The following is a 21162-nucleotide window of genomic DNA, read 5'->3' as shown; positions in this document are numbered from 1 at the left end:
AAATCATCTCTCACTGTAATATGTTTTACACCAAGATGAACATTTTCACCTTTTTCTAGGTAAGGAGAAATATGTGTTTTTCCTGAAGACTACAACTTTCAAGAAAACTTAAGGTAGTCAGTCATCTGACTGACTGTGATATTCTCGTCTTTCATTAAATTTCTAATTCTGTTATTCCATTGCTTAAATTAAAAGCCTTGGAATTTAAAGAAATTCTAGCTCTGTATGTGCAAAGGCTACCTTTTGTTTTCCATTTTTTTGTGAGTTTCACTAAAACTTCAAGAGGACCTAGGGGGTATCTATCACTTGTGTTTTGTTAGGGGGTCATATTTGTCTCTCCACCATTTTTCCCAGGACTTTTTAAAGTTGTACCCTAAATGCAAAGAGAAAAAGAAAGCAAGACTGTCTCATTTCAACTCACTGATTCTTTAAAGAGAAAAACTGAAATTCAGAAGAAAATGATTACAATTGAGAAAGTAAGTTTTAAGAATGGAATTGAATCACTAAGTAAGTGTTTTGCAGTTTTAAGTTTTTACCCATAGTGTTTTGTTGTATTTTATCTCATTTTTTCAGTTTTGACATATAATCGTAAGATGTTGAAACTGTATAACATGATTTGATATATATACACATTGTGAAAGGATTCCCCTGAGTTAATCAACACATTCATCATCTCACATGTTTACTTTTTTTTTTTTTTTTTGGTGTGAACATTTACATTCTACTTTCTTAGCAAATTTCAATTATACAATACAGGGTTAATTATAGTCACCAAGTTTTACATTAGATCCTCAGACATTTTGTAGGTTTTATAAAAACCTATATGAAAGTTACCAAACTTTTATGAACCTTCCTCTATGGAAAGGGAACCCTTTCCCTGGTGACGACTGTTCTACACTTTGTTTCTATGAGTTCTACTTTTTTTTGGATTTCACATAAAAGTGATACCATGCAGTATTTGTCTTTCTCTGTCTGGTTTATTTCACTTAGCATAATGCCCTCCAGTTTCATCCAGGTTGTTGCAAATGGTAAGTTTTCCTTCTTTTTCTAAAGCATACATATTCCATTGTATGTGGGTGTTTGTATATATACATTTTCTTAACCCATAGTATTTTTGATAGATTTATGCTCATTCTTAAAACAAAGTTTAAAGAAGACCTTTCACTTCTTGTTGCAACAAGTCAGATTCTTATTTGTGGCTCAGTGCATTTTTTTAACAGACAATTTTTTTAAAGGAGTTTTAGGTTCACAGAAAAATTGAGTGGAAATTACAGAGATTTTCCATATGCTCCTGCCCTCCCACGCATGCATAGCTTCCCCCATTATCTACATCTCTCACCAGAGTGGTACATTTGTTAGAATTGATGAACCTACACATTGACACATAATAATTGCACAAAGTCCACAGTTTACATTAGGGTTCACTCTTGGTGCTGTACATTCTGTGGGTTTGGACAAATGTATAATGACACGTGTCCACCATTATAGTATCATACAGAGTATTTTCAAGGCCCTAAAAATCCTCTGCGCCCTGCCTATTCAACCCTCCCTCCCCCTGCATCCTAGCAATCACTGATTTTTAATTGCCTATCCACGGTTTTGCCTCTTCCAGAATGTCATATAGTTAGAATCATGCAGTATGTAACCTTTTCAGATTGGCTTCTTTTACTTCGTAATATGCATTTAAGGTTCCTCCATGTCTTTTCATGGATAGCTTATTTATTTTTAGTGCTTTTAGTGCTTTTTAGTGCTGGATCATATGGCAAGAGTATGTTCAGTTTTGTGAGAAACTGCCAAACTGTCTTCCAAGGTGGCTGTACCCATTTTGCTTTCCCACCAGCACTGAATGAGAGTTCCTATTGTTCCACATTCTTGCCAGCATTTGAGGTTGTCAGTGTTTTGGATTTTGGACATTCTAGTAGGTGTGTAATGATATCTCATTGTGATTTTAGTTTCCACTTCTCTAATGATGTAGAATGTGAAACGTCTTTTCATATACTTATTGCCATCTGTATACCTTCTTTGGTGATTTGTCTGCTCAGATCTTTTGCCCATTTTTTAATCAGGTTGTCTGTCTTAGTGTTGAGTTTTGAGAGTTCTTTGTATATTTTGGATGACTGCCCTTTATCAGATATGTGTTTTGCAAATATTTTCTCCTAGTCTATGGCTTGTCTTCTTATTCTCTTGACAGTGTCTTTTTCAGAGCAGAGTTTTTAATTTGAACGAAGTCCAGTTTATCAGTGATTTCTCTCATGGAGTGGTATCTTAAAAGTCATTGCCAAACCCAATGTCATCTAGATTTTCTTCCAGGAGTTTTACAGCTTTGCATTTTATCTTTGTGTCTATGATCCATTTTGAGTTGTTTTCCTGTAACTGGTATAATGTCTGTGTCTAGATTGAGAGTTTTTATCAGGAATGGGTGCTGGATTTTGTCAAGTGCTTTTTCTGCATCTGTTGATGTGATCATGTGATTTCCTTCTTCTTTAGCCTTCCCCAACCCCAGAGAGTTCCCTTGTGCCAACTTGGGGTCCTTGCTCCCATCACCAGCCCCAGGCATCCACTAATCTACTTTCTATTTCTATAAACTTTTCTTTTCTGGGCATTTCCTACAAATGGGATTGTTCAATATGCAGTCTTCTGTCACTTAGCATAATGTTTTTGAGGTTTATCCATGCTGTAGAATGTATCTTTCTTAAAAAAATACAACAGCTGTTTTATAGTTACTATATATTTGTATACCCGAGCTATATATCAGTATAACTATTAATAAATAGTTAACTAGGTAGAAAATAAGACTATACACTATTCAAGCTCATCTGTCTATAAGAAAGCCATTTTGTGTATTTATTACACATGGAACATGATGGTTGTTCTGCAGATACTCACAGGCTATTGGCTAGTCAATTGACCTGCAAGAATGATTTTTAAAGTATAAAGTTTTACCAATAGAACTATATTTGGAAAATATAGTTATAGCTACACCAATATTGATTTACTTTAGTAGAATATAGCAATAAAAAACAAATGAGCAAAACTGCTTCTAGGAGGACACATCATGTTCAGATTTGCATGAGTAACTTCAACTTCCTCCTGAAAATCTAATGAATCTTGTTGAACAAATGGAATACTTAACATCTGATATGTCTAAAAACCAGTTTAAAAGCTCCAAGGCTGCCATCGGTTTCAGGAAAACACCTGAAAGTCACAGAATGTTTGTGTATATAAACAACTGTACTTACAAATTATCCTCAAGTCTCTTCAAGGATTCCAAAACTAATGAATGAACACTGTCTAAGGAGCAGGATCCAAAGCAATTTAGGGCTGAAATATATCTAATTTTCATAACCCAGTCATTATGTAGCTTCCTTTTAACGCTGAGAATTACAAGAAAAAAAGGGGGTTATGTTAGACTCACAAACACATCATGTTGAGTTTCTATTTGGTATTTCACTTTCACTTTAACCAAATCGCAGCTCTGAGCTGTGGTAAAGCCTGCATGTGTAACACTATCCTATGCATTGTACTTTCAATTGTTTAACTACATGATCGTCATCGTATTTTAAATGAAAACGTAAAAGTTTATCATCAGATTTTGAGCTATAGATTCAGAATTAGAGGAATAATCTAGAAGAACCCCAGTCCAATATTGACATGATCATCCTTACCCTACTGAAAAAATTCTTATCATGCAAATGGAGGACTGTGGTTTATATTGGTTTCTTTCTTGTATGAGTCAATTCATTTCCATATTTCCCATGAATACATTCAAACCTGAAGAACTAGGGAGTTTATAATCCCAGATCACTGGTAAAGCTGAGGCTAGGACAGCCTTCAAAGCCTTTGTCAAAGGCTTGCTCCTCAGTACACAGGACATTTGAGGGAGAGCCTTAGCACTAGAGGCCAAAACTGCCATAAAATTCTTCTTGTCTTAACCTGGAAGAAGCCATCTTCATGGTATTTTATTTACTCATATTTTATAGTGTATTTGTTTCCTCATCCACAAACACTTATTGAGCACTTATTGTATCCCAGGTACCAAGGACATAAAGATGATTAAGGTAAAATCCTTATCACCAAGTTCCTTAGATTGTAGTTGAGAAATAGACATATTTATAACTCAAGGCAGGAAAGTTCGACAATATTGGATTAAACAGAGTGGGAGTTGGGGGAGATTTCTTTTTTCCATGCCAGATTGTGTTAAATTTTGAACTCTGGATACTTTAATTTCTACAATGTTTTGCTTCAACACTCAGCTCATATATATATATATATATATATATATATATATATATACACTTTTTAGTCTCAAATAATTTGTCATGTATATAATGATCAGCTGCATGATTAAATCATCTACAAAAGAACCAGCATGAATTAGCATTCATTTAACTGTACTCACATTCCTCAAATTCCTCAGATTCCCCCAATCTCATTTCTAACATATCTGTCTAACGGAAGCAGAGATGGAAAACAGGCCATGGAATTTTCTGACAGGTGACACACATCTCAGTAAAGAGAAGATTCATGTCTCAGCATCTATTCTAAGAGCCTATCATAATTGGAATAAAGTGCTTGATAGTAAATAGAGCAGCACATCACATACTGGGAAACTCCCCCATCAGAGTCTAATACTTTGGTGGAACTAAGTAATACTGCTAATATATGAAGGATGGAAAATGGAGCCAGATAATTATTGTGTCATTCTTAGGGTTCCAGCAATGGGCTAGTCTTAATTCCATTGTAACAATAGATGTAATGAGCTTTTAATTACATATTCTATCTCTGGAATAAAATATTTGCTATATTAATAACAAAATATAATACTGTATTTTTCAAAGTTTTCTTCTTATTCTAAAAGGAAAATTTTGTTTGTACAAAATTTAGAAAGTAGAAAACCATAAAGAAGAAAAGAAAAATCACTTCTCTGAAGTTCCAAAGAGAATCATTGTTAACATTTTGGGATGTTTACGTTCAATATTTTTCTTTCTAAGTAGAAATATGCAGACTTACAGATGGACACATATACATACAGACACATATACATAAATAAAACTGGATTCAATGTGCGTAAAAAAATAAAAAGTTTTTTACTTAATATTATATTATGAACATTTTCCATATTATTAAATATCTTTCAAAATATAATTTAATGGAGATGCATGGCATTCCCCTAATATGGTTATACTATGATTTACTGAATGCCCTTAATGCCTTAAATATTTTTTAGGACTCTGACAAAAATGCAATTTACATATAAATATATTACACATGTATGGACATATTTATAAACTATGTAATTATATTTATAGAATTTATATTATATCACACATTTATATAATACCTGAATTATTTATTTAAATGATTACTTATTTAAATTAATCATTCCCCTATTGTTGTACACTAGATATTTTATTATTAGAAATAATGCTGTGATAATCATACTTATATTTTTAAACACATGGAGATCACAGGTCTCAATGTATAAATGTTTATTAAGGCACCTGATGCATCTGCCCAAATTGCTTTCCAGAAAGGGCTTCAACTCGTACTTTCACCACCAGCAGTATGCGAGAATATCCATCTCACAGCATCATACCCATTTTTAATCTGTTCTAATTTTATGTGAGAAGTTGTATATGATTATAAGTTGTACTTCTTTGATTAATAAAAAGGTTGTATTTAGTATAAAATTTGTATTTCTGCTAATAAAACTAATATATGCCTTACTCTAAAAACTTCAAAAACACTACAATTATAAAGCAGACAATAGAAATCACCCATAACCTCATCAGTTGGAAACTGTTGTTAGCATTCTTGCCTGATGATCAGTTTGAAATGTTTATTGACTGCTGTGTGGGCATGTGTGTGAATTATCTGTTCATCGTCTTTGTCAGTTTTTATCTTGAGAAATTATTGTTTTTTAATTGAATTCTAAAACCTATAAAGATTATTAACCCACTGTCTGTCATATTTGTTTATATATTTATCTCAGTTTGTTACTTACTTTCAAAATGTTATCTTTGATGTGTATAGTCAAATCTATCAAACTTTTTCTTGGAATTCTGTATCCATTGCTTTTATGTTTCGAATCATCTTCCATATTTAAGTACTAGTAAACAGCCATGTATGTCTTTTACATTTTTTTCATGAGTTAATTTTTCACTGAACTCTTTAATTCATTCAAGTACCTATAGATTTTCATTGTCAGTAGCATTTAAAATAGGAATTTCAGTTGTTAATTTTCCTGTCTGTCTTCCCTATTACACTGGAAGTTCCTTGAGGTAAAAACCATTTCTTTTTCAGCTTTGTATTTAAAATCTCTACCATGGGGTCTGGCATATTATTTTCACTACATAAATACTTGAACGATGTCTATATTAAAGCAATTGGACTATTCCCGTAATACCCTTACCTTTTGAAGTTCTTTGAGTCTAACACCTGATTTTGTAATTTTTTTTTGGATTTTGCCTGCTTGAGTCCAAAGTCATCACTATTTACTGTGAACTTGTTCACAAAACCACCATCGTCCCCCAAGAGGATGTCATCTCGGCAGAGCTGGTCAGGCAGAGACACTACACACACACAGAGGAGGCAATGATCCATAGGTTTTATGACAAAATAGTTTTCCTAGAAACAGAAGAACACTTTTAATAAGTTATTGTGTTGCTCTAAATAGCTAAATATTAAATTTAAATATTGCTCTTATTATTTGATAAGATTTCACTTTCTGATGTTTCTCATTTTAGATATTCCCACTGTTAAAGGAACTTGAAAAAAACAAAGTTAACTAAGTAGAAGTTAACGAATTAACTTCTCACTGTGAGCCCAACATTGTGTTTTTGGGTGTTTTGTAGGGAAAAAGTGTGAGGTACCTGTCTCTAGCTCAATAAATAATGAGGTTTTCTGATGTATTACTGTGAATATTCCTTTCTTGAATTCGTAAGGCAATATTAACAGGAAGCATTAAGAAGTTCAGGTGTTAAAAGACCATTGAAATAAAAATGGATGGTAAATAGGAAAATCTACTAATATCCAAGTCCCAATTACTTTACAAGGAGACAAATATTCTAACATCTACATTTATCCAGAAATATTCAGCAAGCATTTATCAAGCTGACTCTATACTATTGAACTGGGTTCACTAAGCTATATGGCCATTGTTTTCCTGGAACTTAGTTTCTACCTAAGGGAGAAGAAAAAAGTATTTTAAAATTTTTAAATTTGTTTTGTTTCCTATAGAATAAGTGAGACTTGAACGTATTTAGAGGTTCATTCAGTCTTTCGGCAAATATTTATTAAGCACCTACAACATGGCAAGAACCATTCTAGGCATGGGCTTATGGTGATGAACAAAAGTTTCTGACTTTGTGGAGCTACTGTCCTAGTCAGGGGAGACAGATGAATTAAACAGATAATTCCAGATAATGGGATGTGCACTTACAAAAATAAACCAGAGCTCTGTGATAAAGAGTGACTTAAGAGGTCATTTTGGGTCCCATGGTCAGGAAAGGTGACCTTGGATCTGGGACCTGAATTGGTTGAGAGTAAGATTCAGAAGAGGTTGAAAAGAAGGATCCTAGGAGAAGAGATTAATGTCAAAAAAGATAGAAAGGGAAAAGGCTATGGAGTCTTGTCCTGGACAAGGCAGGAGGGGATGGGGGGTGTCAGATACAGGGGGTGTCAGATATTTTGTCTTTAGAGAGAGGAAGGAAGAAAGAAAGGAAGTAGTGTTGTATTCTTAGTTAAAGCTGTAGGTGGAGGGCTGGAATTCGAAAGCGGACGAGCCTTTTAGACTCAGTATTCTCAGAAACAGGAAGAAGTTCATCTGTCGAAAGGGAAAGGGCTTGAGAAGAATAATGGAATTTTGGAATACTTGCCAGGAGTGGGAAAGTGAGTTGGCAAGAATCAGAAAGAGATTGATAGATGTCACTGAGTGCTCAGCTGAGTCTGCAGACCCTGAATTTGTAGTGATGCCAAATAGTGTGGCTCTGAGTTTTTCTCTAGCAGTGCTTAGCCACTGCAAAGGAGCAAAGAAGGGCTATAGCATCTATCCAAGATTCAAGTTTTGAAGGACAGAGATTTAAGACATGATCCATCCAGGGGGTAATGTGAGAAGGGAAAGAGGGAAGAAGCAGGGGTACTGACGAGTGGAAGAAGATGCTTTCAATGAACTGGAGGCTTCTATGAGATTGAAAAGCAAGAGTGAAAACAGGAGAGAGCAGGAAGGAAAAGAAGTTGTAATCAAACTATATGATATGAGATAGTGACACATCACATAATAAAATATATTAAGCAAACAGCTGCCTTCTTTAAAATCATCTTGGTATCATTAGTTGGCCAATATTGTGGACAAGAATAGGAAGTTTACGATTTTACTGACACTAGTATGGCACAGAGGAAGGTTAAATTATTTGTTAATCCTCCATGTCCTTCAAAGTCAGCCTGCTTCCTGAGGGCATTTTTTTAATAACCCCAATGCTTAGTGATCTCACCTCTCCCTGAGTACCTGTTCTTTTTTACTGTATAATTTGCTGCACCATTATATTATATATTATGTTTGTTTGTGAGAGTCTTCAAGACTGAGTTTTGTTTGAGTGTAGGGAACATTTTCATTACTTCTATATGTCTGCAGATGCTCAATAAATATTGTAAATTGGTTAAGTGGTAACATATCACTAACTGAGGGGGTTAACATTAACATCTGCCCATCAGATTTTTTGCCAGGATTAGGCATTTGATTTTAGTAGTTTTCTTGCCAAATGAAGCTGGACTGAAGAGAAAGGCTTTGAACTGGTTAACATGAGCATAACCAAAAAGATAATACGTGGATTCAGAGAAAGGTATAAAAGAAGAAAGAAACTAATCATTCTCTCTCAAAAACAAAACAAATTAAACATACACTTAATGGAAAGAACATTCCCTTTTAATTAAGACTCACAGAATATTGATGCTGGACTTGATTATCTTAGTTAAACCCCCTCATTTTATATATGAGGAAACTGATGTTCAATAGAGAAAGTGGGTTGCTCATTTCCTCCCAGTATGGAAAAGACAATCCAATTTCTTTATGTCTCTTGGCACAGTACCTGGCTGCTCCCTTGAGCTTTATAATCCCAGACAATAATGGTCCTTTCAGTAGTAGCAACAATTCGTTTCAGCTGAGAGAGGTAATCACAACCTGTAATCCAGGAGGTATCCTGATAGAAAAGCATAGAATTGGCATGTTGTGTTTTGGAGTATATTGTGTTTTGTTCTATCACACAGTGGTGGCTACCAAAAGAGTAGATTAGTTACATTAGAAGCCCCATTTTGCCCCCTTATTTGCAGAGAAGCCACATAATGTCTCTTCTTCGATGTCTTGAGAAGAGGCTCCCATCTTTTTCCCTTTCACCCTCAGCCTGAGCTTCTCAGCACCATCATCTGGAGAATGGCACAGCTAGTGCCTGGCGCAGCTCCCTGGAAGCACACAGCCACTGACCAAGCAGTCATCCTTACGCACTGTTCTTTTACATGAGAACTCTTCTGCACAGGAACTCAGTGAGACTAGATTTAAGGCACCGATTAAGTGAGTTTTCTGGCCCTGTCCTCATGCTTAAATTTTTTAGCTGGAAAAGACCTTGGTGGTCATCTGGTCAGTGAGTCTGGCTTGTGCTTTCCTAAAGTCACCAGATTGGCATGGCTAGGATCCGTAATATCTCTGAAAACACACTACTTTACGAGAACAATGGCTCCCACTTGTGAGTGTCTCCTGTGCCAGAAACTGCTGCCTGTGTTTCAGGCATGCCCTTGAATCTTCAGTAAAACCTGTTAGGAATTTTAAGAAAGTTTAAGAAACGGAGGCTCAGAGACTCCTCTGCATGGCACCCTCAGTGCATTTAAGTGCATACAAGCAGGGTGAAAGTCAATCATTCTCCGTCTCTCATAAAGCCACGGTGGGATTCTGAGAGCAAGTCACCATAGCTTTACAACATCTGCCACAAGATTACTGTTCCAGTTAGCAATATGGATTAAATAAATTACAATATTGCACTCAAGTTTTTTATGCTGTTTTCAAGTTTAGAATAAAATGTTTTCAAATAATTTTCACTGGCTATTTCCTTGTTCTCACAACATGGGTTTTGTCTGTTTTTTACTTTCCTCAATAGTGAGCACTTAGAAAAACAGGCGAAGATTTTAAATTGAAGCTTCCAAGGAATAGTCAGTTTCCAGGCAATTCTCTACAATCAAATTAACTCAGAAAGCAAGGTCTGTGTCCTCTTCGCTGTTGCTCAAGGTTTAGTTTGGATCCTAGTCAATAAAAATAAAGCTACAGTCTATGAAAACCTCTTATTCTCAGAGTGTATTCAGGCTCTTCATTGAGATTTTGATTAGTTATGGAGGAACCATCATCAATCAGTTTAACTTAATTAGGAATTTTTTAAAAGTACTTACTGTAATATTGGTGCTGGTCTGAACTCTCATCTATAAGAAAAAGGAAGAGAATAATGATCCCCAGTTGGCACTACAATTAAAGATGAAAATGCTGGCTCTAAAGCAACACGGTATCTCCTTGGTTAATCTCACTTGTCATTTCTACCTTCTGTTAGTCTCCTTGTTCCTTCTGTCTCTGAAAAATCTAGCTATGTAAAATAATGCACTGTTTGCTTTGGGCAAGTTTATGTTTCTGTGGCTTGTCTTTAAGCCTGGTCACTCTGCTCTTAGGCTTAAACTTTATTAGTTATTTTGTTCCTTCTACTTGCAAACTGCCTCACATTCTTTAGCTATTCAGAGCAACCTTTGATACCAAAAATTGGGACTGCAAAATAATACTAACAGCAACGGCAAGAATGGTAAACAGGTCAATATGAATATAGATTGATACAGAAAAAAAACTTTTCATTTGAGTTCTCTCTCAAGTTACTGAGATTTAAGAACATTCTATCCAGTGGGCTTTCTCTTTTATTCAATAAATATGTATTGAATGAATATCATATCCTAAGTACTATGCTGGTTGAGAATCATAGATTTATCCAAGCAGAGCTAGTATGTATTACTTGAGCAGCCTCTTATACCCTTAAAGCATGTTAACTGCTCCCAAGGTAAAGGTTAGTGTCTGAAGTATATTAATGACCTAGTTTCTCTTGCATGCTCTAATGGTCTTAGGGAAAGTCTAGAAAGTCTGGCTGCCCAGAAGGATGGCTCATGTGAAAAGGAGAAAAAGTAAATCCAGATTACTAAAACTGTTAGTTGAGGTCATCACAGACTGTCTTTCATCTGAAGAGTTCAAAAATGCTTTTCCAACCGGGACATTTTTCTAGATGGAAAAAATAAAGGGCTCAAAGAAATTCCTCTTCTATTTCTCTATCTCTATCTTTAGTGGAAGTCACTTGTTTAAAATTCTCTTATCTGCTCTAAAACTTTCATAATCCTTGTAGATACCTTCTGAATTTTTTAAATCTAGCCTTTTTGTAGGAACTTTTATTAGTGACATTTACAGTCTACATCACCAAGCCCTCCAGCGAGCACCATGAAAATCCTTAAATGTATTTATTCTACTTCAGATAGAGCCTAAACTGTGGGTATAAGATATTTTGCATTATTAATGGCTATCTTTTAATAAATTATTCCTCTGACCTACCCTGCCAAATTACTTTTCTCACAAAACGTACCATCCTATTTTTAAGGCATGCAGCATTCAAAATACTATTTATTCCTGGAGTACCAAACCTTTAAATAGAAACAGGTGCTGAGCATCTGCATGTTTGTGAGTATACATGTGTGCATCTTTAAGCATGTGTGAATGAGTGTGTGTGTGAGTGTGAGGGAGAGAGAGAGAGAGAGAGAGACATATCTGGAAATATTATAATGCCCTCTCACTTATTTCACATAATCCTGAACTATTTCATTATGAAGATCATAATTTTCCTCCTCACTATTTTTCTTTAGTTACCATGTTAGTTCTATTTTTGAGGAAATAAAGGTAAAAAATGAGAAGGGAATTAATGCATCGAGAAAAGAGTGATGGAGGAAGGTTTTCACACTTAAATGAGGCAAATCCATTTTTATTTTCACATTATTTGTTCATAATTGTAATTGCCAACATTTACTAAGTGCTTACAACGATGTTAAGGGCTTTATGTTGATTAACTCATGTAAACAGCACAACTACCTAGGGAGGGATATTCTCTGGTCTGGATGAGGAGGAACTGGGGCCTGGAGATAAAAAGTAGCCTGCACAGCTGGCGGCGTGGAGGCAAAGCCGGTCTCCACACCCGTGCTCAGAATCTCCTGCTGCACCTCTGGGTGCAGGCCACCCTCTCTGATGCAATCCGGCTGCCTGTGATGGAAATCACTGAAAGGCTGAAAATTATTGTTGAATTTTAATCATGTGATGATTATTTTAAATATATTCTGTTTGTATAAAGCTTGCCTCTACTTGGAAATAAACTAATAACTGGACCAATTTTTTGATATTTAACACCAAACATTTATTTTCATGGTGAAATATGATATAGATGATATCATCATACATTCCATGAAAATCTCTCATATTTTGAAAACAGAAGTCCAAAACATAAATTTAGAAAGAAATGACAATAATAGCAATGCCTTAAAATGTTTCCAACATTCATTATCTCATTTGATGTTCACTACAATCCTCTGAGGGAGAGGAGACTGATCCTATTGTCTTCATTTTACAGAGATGAAAAAAAGAGATGTGAAAAGATACAAGTTAGCTCATTAAGTTCCCTACTTAACATCTAGGCTGTTAAAATAGAGGAGCTAGAATTTGAGGCTTTTTTTTAACTTCAAGTACAAGGTTCTTGTTGGGACCTCTTATTACTTGGTAGTATTATGACAAAATCACTTGGCTTGTGAGTTTTTATGATTTTATCTGAGAAATTATCCAGGATCTTCCTTAATTATGCTGATGCCACATGGTTCAATATGACACCCCAAGGAACAATGCCAAATGCAGTTACCAAAATCTCAAAAACTGCTGTGGGGTTCAGCAAGCTCCTCGTTTTAGTAATACTTGGTTTTGTTTTTTGGAATAACTCTGAAATATGGCTATGGTTTCTGCTGCATCTGATACATAGGCATAATGCATAGACAAAACAAAAGAGAGGAAGGAAGGAAGAAAGGAGGGAGGAAGGAATCCAAGCTTTCAAATTACCTGGCTATTAAAGACTGTTATCAATCCTTTCTGAGAAGCTGTTATTAGTAAATCCAACTGAGGAATCTTGACAATGCACTTAATCACATCCCGTCTTCTACTACCTGTCGATGGCACAACACTCATTTCAACTCCTAGCAGTGAAGATCCTAAAAGTCACTTGTTAGTTTTATTTTTAAAAAGGAAAAGGAAACAACCAACTTTTTGCTAGAAAGGCTTTGGTTACTTAAAAATTAAAGTGGAATAAAACCAAAAAATGAGTATCTATTGCTTTTTAATTATCCTTAGAGATAGTAATCTGACGTTATAGTGCTTTCCAACTAAACATGGTGCACGAATTCCCAGAGAAAATGTAAGATCATACCCCACCCCACCTCCATGTGCACATTTCAGAGAATGAGTTTTCCAAATGTCTTTTAGAATCATTTCTATTTTAAGATCTTCAAATCTCAGGAATTCTTTCTTTGAACTATCACCATGTGATTTACACAGAATAAAAACCTAATACTATCTCAGGCTTTCCAGTACAAAAGGATGAAACTACCTTAATACTGTTATTAAGGCTTTTTTTTTTTTTTTTACTTTATGCATTTTGCAAAAAACACTTTCAAGTTTCTTTGCCTATGTGCTGAATGATAAAGCCACACATATTGGGTCTCTTCCCAGGATGATTTAAATCAAGTTTTTATAATTGTAAACTCTTAGAGAGGAAAAGCAAGTGAACAAATCTCATACTCCAGTATTATCCCCCTCATTCATGCATTCTCAACAGAGAAATTATTGTTCCCAAGGGGGTACAAATTGGTTCTTGGGCAGGGTTTGGGGGGTGGTGGTGGTGTGTGAATGAGTTTTACTCTCTGTGTCAAAAGCTCAGATATACATACAGTACATAGACAGATGCACAGTATATCTGAAGTATTAAAATGTCTGGGGGTCAGGGGGAAGGAGGTTGAGAGGGGATTTGGGATGAGATTAGAAAAAAAGGTCCAAAAGACTCCTTGGAGGGGTCAATAATGAAAAAACAGGCACAGAATATTATCTTATTCCAAGCCACCATCATTCTCTCTGCTTCAACTCCTTCCCCACTATAGACCACTTTTATCACAGAAACCAGAACATTTGAAGGGTAACTCAGGCCAGGCTCTCTCCTCTCTGCAGCCTTCTCACAGCTTTCTGTCTCACTCAGAAGTCTTTAGCATGTCCACAAGTCCTTGGACATCTGTGCCCATGCCACTGTTGCCTCTAACCTCATCTTCTACTACTGTCCCCCTACCTCTCCACTCCTGCGTGAAGTGTGTGGTTTGCTCTCATATCTCCTTCAGGTGTTCCCCAACTACCCTATTTAAAATCTCTCCAAACCAGCTTCTTCCCACACTCCTGCTTTATTTTCCTCCACAGCCTGCCTACTTTATTATTTTTTCTGTAGCACTTAATTTACTTGCTTGATTTTTTTATTGTCTATCTCTCCGCATTAGAATGTAGACTCCATGATTTCAGGGATTTATGATTGTTTGTTCATTGCTGTGTCCCCAACACTTAGAAAGTTACTTGGCCCACAAAGTAAACCTTAACAATTATTTGCTGAGTGAATAAACAAGTTACAGAACCCAACTGCTATCTATAAAGATGCTTTCAAAATTCTAATTTAGGATACCAGCAACATGTCTCCCTTACTCACTGGCCACTCTTCACTCAGCGATGACAGAAGCAGGGATAGTTCCGTTGCTTCTGTTCTTTGATGATAGTTCCCATGGAGGGGCCCAGAGGTTAGGCTCTGGTGAGGCCTATGGTTGGGCTAAGGAAGGGTCAAAAACAAGGGTTGGCTTTGCTCACAGAGGACTGGGTTTTTTTTTTTTTCTTTTAAGGAACACCAGATTTGACCTAGACTATGCCCTTCATCTCAGAATTTGCTATGAAATGCTGGAGGATGGGGCAGATTCCAGGGTTTGCCTTTCCTCACCCTGGACTTCTCCCTCCCTGTAGGGAAGAAAGGAAAGAAAACCCAAGTTGTCAATAGTGGAGAGGGAAATGAGTTCCTGGGGTCCAGGTTCAAATTTTAAAACAAATGACATATGTAAACTGGAGACCTCTTAAGCTGAAGTAACACTCCTCTGTGATTGGTCCAAATTCACAGTTTTAGAGGTGTAGTGTTAAACCTCCATAAGATAATTAAGGGTGAGAGCATAGGAAAGAGTTCTAATAAGTGAAAACTTGAAAATTCAATTTTAAGAATATTTATTTTTTAAAATGTGATCCATTTGGTACCAAAGCATGCATTATTGAGGTGACATTGTAGAGAGCTTTAACTTGAGATCTGAACCTCTACAGGAAAATGGGAATTTCCCTCCCTAACATTCCCTACTTAGTGTCCTTCAGAGCAATGATATTTCCAACTCAACTGCAAGTTTCTTCTGATATTGCATTCGAAACTGTCACTCCCCTTTCTTGTTATAAAGTATTGATCAAGTAAATAAGATGAAAAATGGTTTAATGGAAATGTTATATTCCCAATATTTATTTTTGAGAAAATATTAAAACCCACATTAATCTCTTAGGGAAATTTAAATTATCACCTGAAATTACAACTCGTTGTTTTCTAGAAACGAGGAAAACCAAATTTTCTTCATCCATTTGGGAAGTAAGAGAATCTTCTTCAGAGGAGAAGTATCCAAAGATCTAAAATCCCAAACAACACATATAAACATGCACAATAGCTCAGAAATGGTTGTAAAGTAAGAGATTTAATGTTGGTTGAATTTGAAGTCTTAATTTGGATTAACAATCAACAGCTTGATTTATAAATATCAAGGGGTTCTGATATAAATATCAGAAGGCAGTTTAACGTATTCAACATACCGCATGCTGCTGGTGCATGATTTTGAGCAGTCATTGATTTTTCTTTCCAATAGATAAACTGATGTACTGTGTTGGTGTCCTTGCTCAGACTGATAGTTCAATTAGGAGCTGGCACTTGTTTGGAAATCAAATCAGCCTCCATCAGACAGAGTCTCAGCTGAGAATCCTGACAATGAATTTGGCCACTCTCAAATAACTAGTCCTTCCCATTTTCCATACATCTTCCTGGACAAGATTTTTCATTCCTTTTTAGGGGTAATTTTGGAATTTTACTGTTCCAAATCCTATCCTCCAGATGTTGCATGAAAATTAATTACTATGAAACGATATATTGAAGTAAAAAAGTGCATTTTATTTGTGAATAAATTGTCAGATTATGTAATTCTAAGGAATTTGAAAAATAAAATAGCTGCTTTTCAGTTGTCTATGAATAAGCAGAAATAAAGTCCTTAGAAGTTAATGACACACTGTATTTCTTGTAAACTTGAGACTAGTTGGTGCTTGGTAGTGAATGAACAGAATGAGCTTCTGAAATTCAAGTGTGCATGCGAACCACTGGGATCCTACTAAAGTGCAGTTCTGACTCGCAAGCCTGGGAGTGTGCATTTCTAAGAAGCTCCCCATGAGGGACCACACTTTCCATATAAAGGACCTAGTGACTAAATGAGTCAATTGAAAATAAATAAAAACCAACTATATATCAGTTTGTTTTAATAACATTTGTCTATTTTGATGCTAGATGATGGCTTAGCATTATGTGTTAACATGTCCTTTCATCAGTTGGTTTACAAATGTTACTACTTCCTCCTTTACATTCTCCCACATCCAAACCTAACAACATAAACCAGCTGCCTTAATAATTTCCTACAATTAGATTTCATTCTTCGGGAAGATCAAGATTATCAAAGACTCTCTTGTATTTTCCATTTTTCTTCCCACCAGCAAAAGCAGTATTCAATTAAAAGCTTAAGTAATTTATTATCTTCTCAGAAAATGCTGCTAATTTTCCATGAGTACAGAACCTCTGCATTTAGTATCTAATTACCTCTGAAGGACTGAGAAAAGAGAAAGCAGAGAGCTTTCAATAGATCTCTGTTGGAGCGGACAGGAATCTTTTTTCCCTGCAACTTCCTGTCATCACTCATTGATGCATTACCCAGTTAATAGACGTGCATTGATCTGCAGCTTAGCCCTTGTTGGGGCCCAGAGTAGGCCAACCCAAAATGTGCCCCAGTGGCATATCGATTATTATGAATTAAAGTTACTTAAGAAACAGCCAACACAAGAGGGACACTCTGATCCTCCTGTCTCCCTGAAAGCAGGAAATAAAGCTTTTGTGTGAAAGGTACAGTCCTTTTCACTTTCACATGAAAGGGTGTACCAGCCTGCATCTAGAGGTAGAAGGGACACCCTTATTGCCAAAGACAGAGAATTTGTGCCGAGAAGGGAGAAGCCTATATAAACAAACCTTGTTATTTCTTTAATTTACTACCGCAAGTCCAAACTCTGTTATATTCTTTACTAATGGGCACCCCACACCTAAATTTCTTTGTCCTCTCAATTCCTCACAAATTTATTGTTTCTTTGTCTAAAAAGTACAAAATGCTGCCTGCTTTGGCCACTTCTTAGATCCTATTTCTGTGGGACATCCATGTGCATAAATTAAAATTTGTTTCTTTTTCTCATGTTAATCTGTCTTGTGTCAATTTTATTGTTAATCCAGTCGCAAGAACTCAAGAGGAGTAGAGGGGAAAATTTCCCCCTCTCCAACATTCTGTATCATTTAAAAAAAAATTTTATTGAAGTATAGTTGATTTACAATATTGTGTTAATTTCTGCTGTACAGGAAAATGACTCAGTTATACATATATATTCTTTTTCATATCCTTTTCCATTCTGGTTTATCACAGAATATTGAATATAGTTCCCTGATATTCTGTATCATTTGAACCCACAATATGGCCTTATGGCAAGAGCATGCACTGTGGAAGCAGACAGTCCAGTGTTTGAGTTCAGTCAATTGACTGGTACTTAGAACTTGGATAAATACATTTAGCTCCTTAAGTCTCAATTTTCTCATCAGCAGAATAAAAGGTCAAACTTCTGAGGGCTTTATTTAATGGTAGTTAAATGATGTAACGTGTGTAGAGCATTTCGCACTGTGTCTGGAATATAATAATTGCTTTTAAAATATTAGCTATAATTATCATTAGAAAGCCCAGATTAAGAAGGCCTCATGGAAGAGAGGAAAAAAATCATAAATTATATCAAGACCATAACCACTAATGAGAAAATTAGTCTCTCTCTGGAGATAGTACTTTAAAACTGTCAGTCCACTTGGGGATGGAAACGTTTCTTCTAAAAGAAAAAAACTAGTCAGACGGGTACTGCAGTAAATTGATGTGTGTGGAACCTCACTGGGAAAGATTTATATGACTCCTCAGCCAGTCAGAACTAAGAGGGAAATTCAGCCTTTTGCCCTTCCTCATTTATCAGGTCCCTGCAGCCTTCACTTCCTTTCTTACTCAGTTTAGAATCTGTGGTCTGTCACTTCAATTCCACATTTTCACAATCCTCCGTCCTTTTCTACCACTCCATTGACCTGGCAGGAAACCCAACTCCTAGTTGGGTGCCAGGAAGCCAACTGCTTGTGCTCCTTGCACCCCAATTACTGTGGCTGATCAGCCACAGGAAAAGTCTCCCAGCCCTATGGATGGGGCCACGAATCATTCACGAGCTCCAACCTCCTGGGGCTTCAGTGCAGCCCAGCCATCATCCCGTGGTTCCCTGGGTGATCTTGTATTACATTTTGTCCACAAAAGCAATGTCAAACCTTCTCCAGTCTTATCAAACATGTGCTCCTTGTTACTCTTAGCAGCTGGCCTCATTTCCTACTTCAGATGATAGTAGAAGTCTCCAGACAAGAGCTTTCTTAGCATTTCCTGCCACCCTACTCAAAAATTAACCTGGTTTTGGATTCATTCTTTCTTCTCTTCTCCCTTTTAAAGGAAGATGTGTTTCTCCTTTCCTAGACTCATCCCTCCACGTATTCTTTGCAACTCGTCCCCTTTCATCTTCAGAGCTTGGCTCTTTTTTTCCCTCAGTATCTTCTATCTCTCCCTATTTACTGCCTTCCTTTCAGCATGCTGGAATCTCTCTCATCTTAAAAACAAAAATACAGCAAACCTTCCAAAGGCAATTATAATTATAGATCATAGCCCTTAGTCCTTTTCTTGCTTTTCTCTTCTCCAGGTTCCTACTCCCAATATTGCAACCTCCTTCCATTGCTGTTAAGTTTGGATTCCTCTTGTAGCTACATTTTGCTTTTTGCTGGTTGTAACAACAGACACACTCTTTCTGATCTTTGACAGTCTCCCCTCTGTATTAGTTTCCTATTGCTATGGAAGCAAATTACCACAAACAAAGTGTGTTAAAACAACACTCATGTATTAGCTCATAGTTCCACGGGTTAGAAGTCCAACATGTGTCTCACATGGCAAAATCAAGATGTCAATAGAGACGCATTCTTTACTGAAGGCTTGGGGAAGAGTCTGCTTCTAAGCTCATTCAGGTGCTTGGCCCGAGGTCCTCATTTCCTTGCTGGCTGTCAGCTAGGTAAGGGGCTGCCCTTACCTTTTAGAGGCCTCTCTTCAGTCCTACTACATGGGCCCCTGCATCTCAGCACAAGCAATGGTACTTAAATTCTCCACATTTAAAATCTTCTTCTGCCTTCTTCTCTTTTTAAGGACTTATGTGATTACATTGGGCCCACCCAGATAATCCAGGACAGTCTCCCTATCTTAAGGTAACTAATTAGTCGTCTTAATTGCATCTGCAAAGTCCCTTCACAGCAGTACCTAAATTACTTTGATATTTGATTGGATAACTGGGGGACAGGAATCTTGGGGCGGGTAGCTGGGGTGGGGGGCACCTTTCTAGCATTCTGCCTATCACATCTTCCTTTTATAAATGCAATTCAGTACAACAAGTTATTTGTGCAAAGTACAACAAAAACACCAATATTAGCAGCCAATTTAACCTCAGATAATAGTGTGAGAGAATTTTCAGATAATAATGTGAAATGACAAAGGGAATTAATATTTCTGCATTAATGTCCTCTTTGCAAGTTCAAAACTGTCCACTGGGCACCTTTGCTGCCTGCCCAGACGGCACATCAGCCATGCAATCTGTCATACATGTGGTTTACAGTCACATCTATGATAGGTGCCATCCTGTACAACATCTGCTCTTATGGAAATCATACATTTTGCTATTTTTAAGCTTATAGTGACACAATACTACAATGCTTACCATAAACAATTTCCAAAGAACACTAAAAACATCAAATTACTAAAATTTATTGAGGAAAAATTTAAGAGATATTATACCAGATAAACTCCTTCCGAAGAGACAGCTAAAGTTACTACATTTTGAAAGGAAATGTTTCAAATAATGTTTTTAAAGAGGAGAAAATATCTCCTTTCTTCTGATGGGCTATAGCCTCATGGATCTCAAATTTCACTTTCAGCAGTTTAAATTTCAGTCTAGTAATTGTGACATGCTTAGAGTATTTTATGACTATTAATGATGCTTTAGAGTATTAATTTTCTTTTAACTCTTATTTAAAGGGCTTGCTCCACACATTAAGTGATCCATCTTTTTAACTACACTTTTTTTTTTTAGGATTACATAAGGAACACATGTTCAATGTAGAATATTTGGAGAAAATAAAAAGCAGAGGAAAATAAAAATCAGTAGGCAACTCATTTTTTAACCTATCCTGGAGCATTCTTTTCACATTTTTGAAGTCAGCAAATAGTTTTAGATTTATAGTAGTTCATTTTAAATTCACGTTGGGAGAACACAGCTATAGGCATCCCAGATGGTGCTATATGGCTCTTCTTTGAATTAACTGGGTGTGCTCCTGGAAGGAACATGTTTATGAATTGCCCACTGGAAATTTAGACTAACACACTATTGTAGGAAAAGAAGATTATATCAATACCAGAATCTTCTACTGACTGGCTTTATAAATTTAAGACAATCACATTTCTTTAGACCTCTTTACATCTAATTTCTCTCACTATAAATTAAAGGGGCAGGTCCAGATGATACTTTAGTTGAGTTCTAAGGTTTCATTATTCTATAAA

General features: G+C 36.2%; 1 protein-coding gene across 1 annotated transcript in view; it reads right to left on the bottom strand.

The window, feature by feature from the left end:
* WDR64 (WD repeat domain 64) overlaps window positions 1–21162 on the bottom strand; it is a 151201-nt gene that overhangs the window by 114557 nt on the left and 15482 nt on the right. Inside the window, exons 3-8 of the mRNA XM_068541664.1 lie at window positions 15730–15832; window positions 13157–13260; window positions 10432–10461; window positions 9087–9197; window positions 6413–6627; window positions 3240–3374 (exon numbers count right to left, since the gene is read on the bottom strand). Of these exons, the coding sequence (XP_068397765.1) occupies window positions 3240–3374; window positions 6413–6627; window positions 9087–9197; window positions 10432–10461; window positions 13157–13260; window positions 15730–15832 (698 nt within the window). The remainder of the gene's footprint in view (window positions 1–3239; window positions 3375–6412; window positions 6628–9086; window positions 9198–10431; window positions 10462–13156; window positions 13261–15729; window positions 15833–21162) is intronic.

Source organism: Eschrichtius robustus, chromosome 3 (assembly GCF_028021215.1).
Source record: "Eschrichtius robustus isolate mEscRob2 chromosome 3, mEscRob2.pri, whole genome shotgun sequence".
Taxonomy (NCBI): Eukaryota; Metazoa; Chordata; class Mammalia; order Artiodactyla; family Eschrichtiidae; genus Eschrichtius; species Eschrichtius robustus.
Note: the sequence above shows the minus strand (reverse complement) of the source record. Positions and strands in the feature narration are given on the sequence as shown.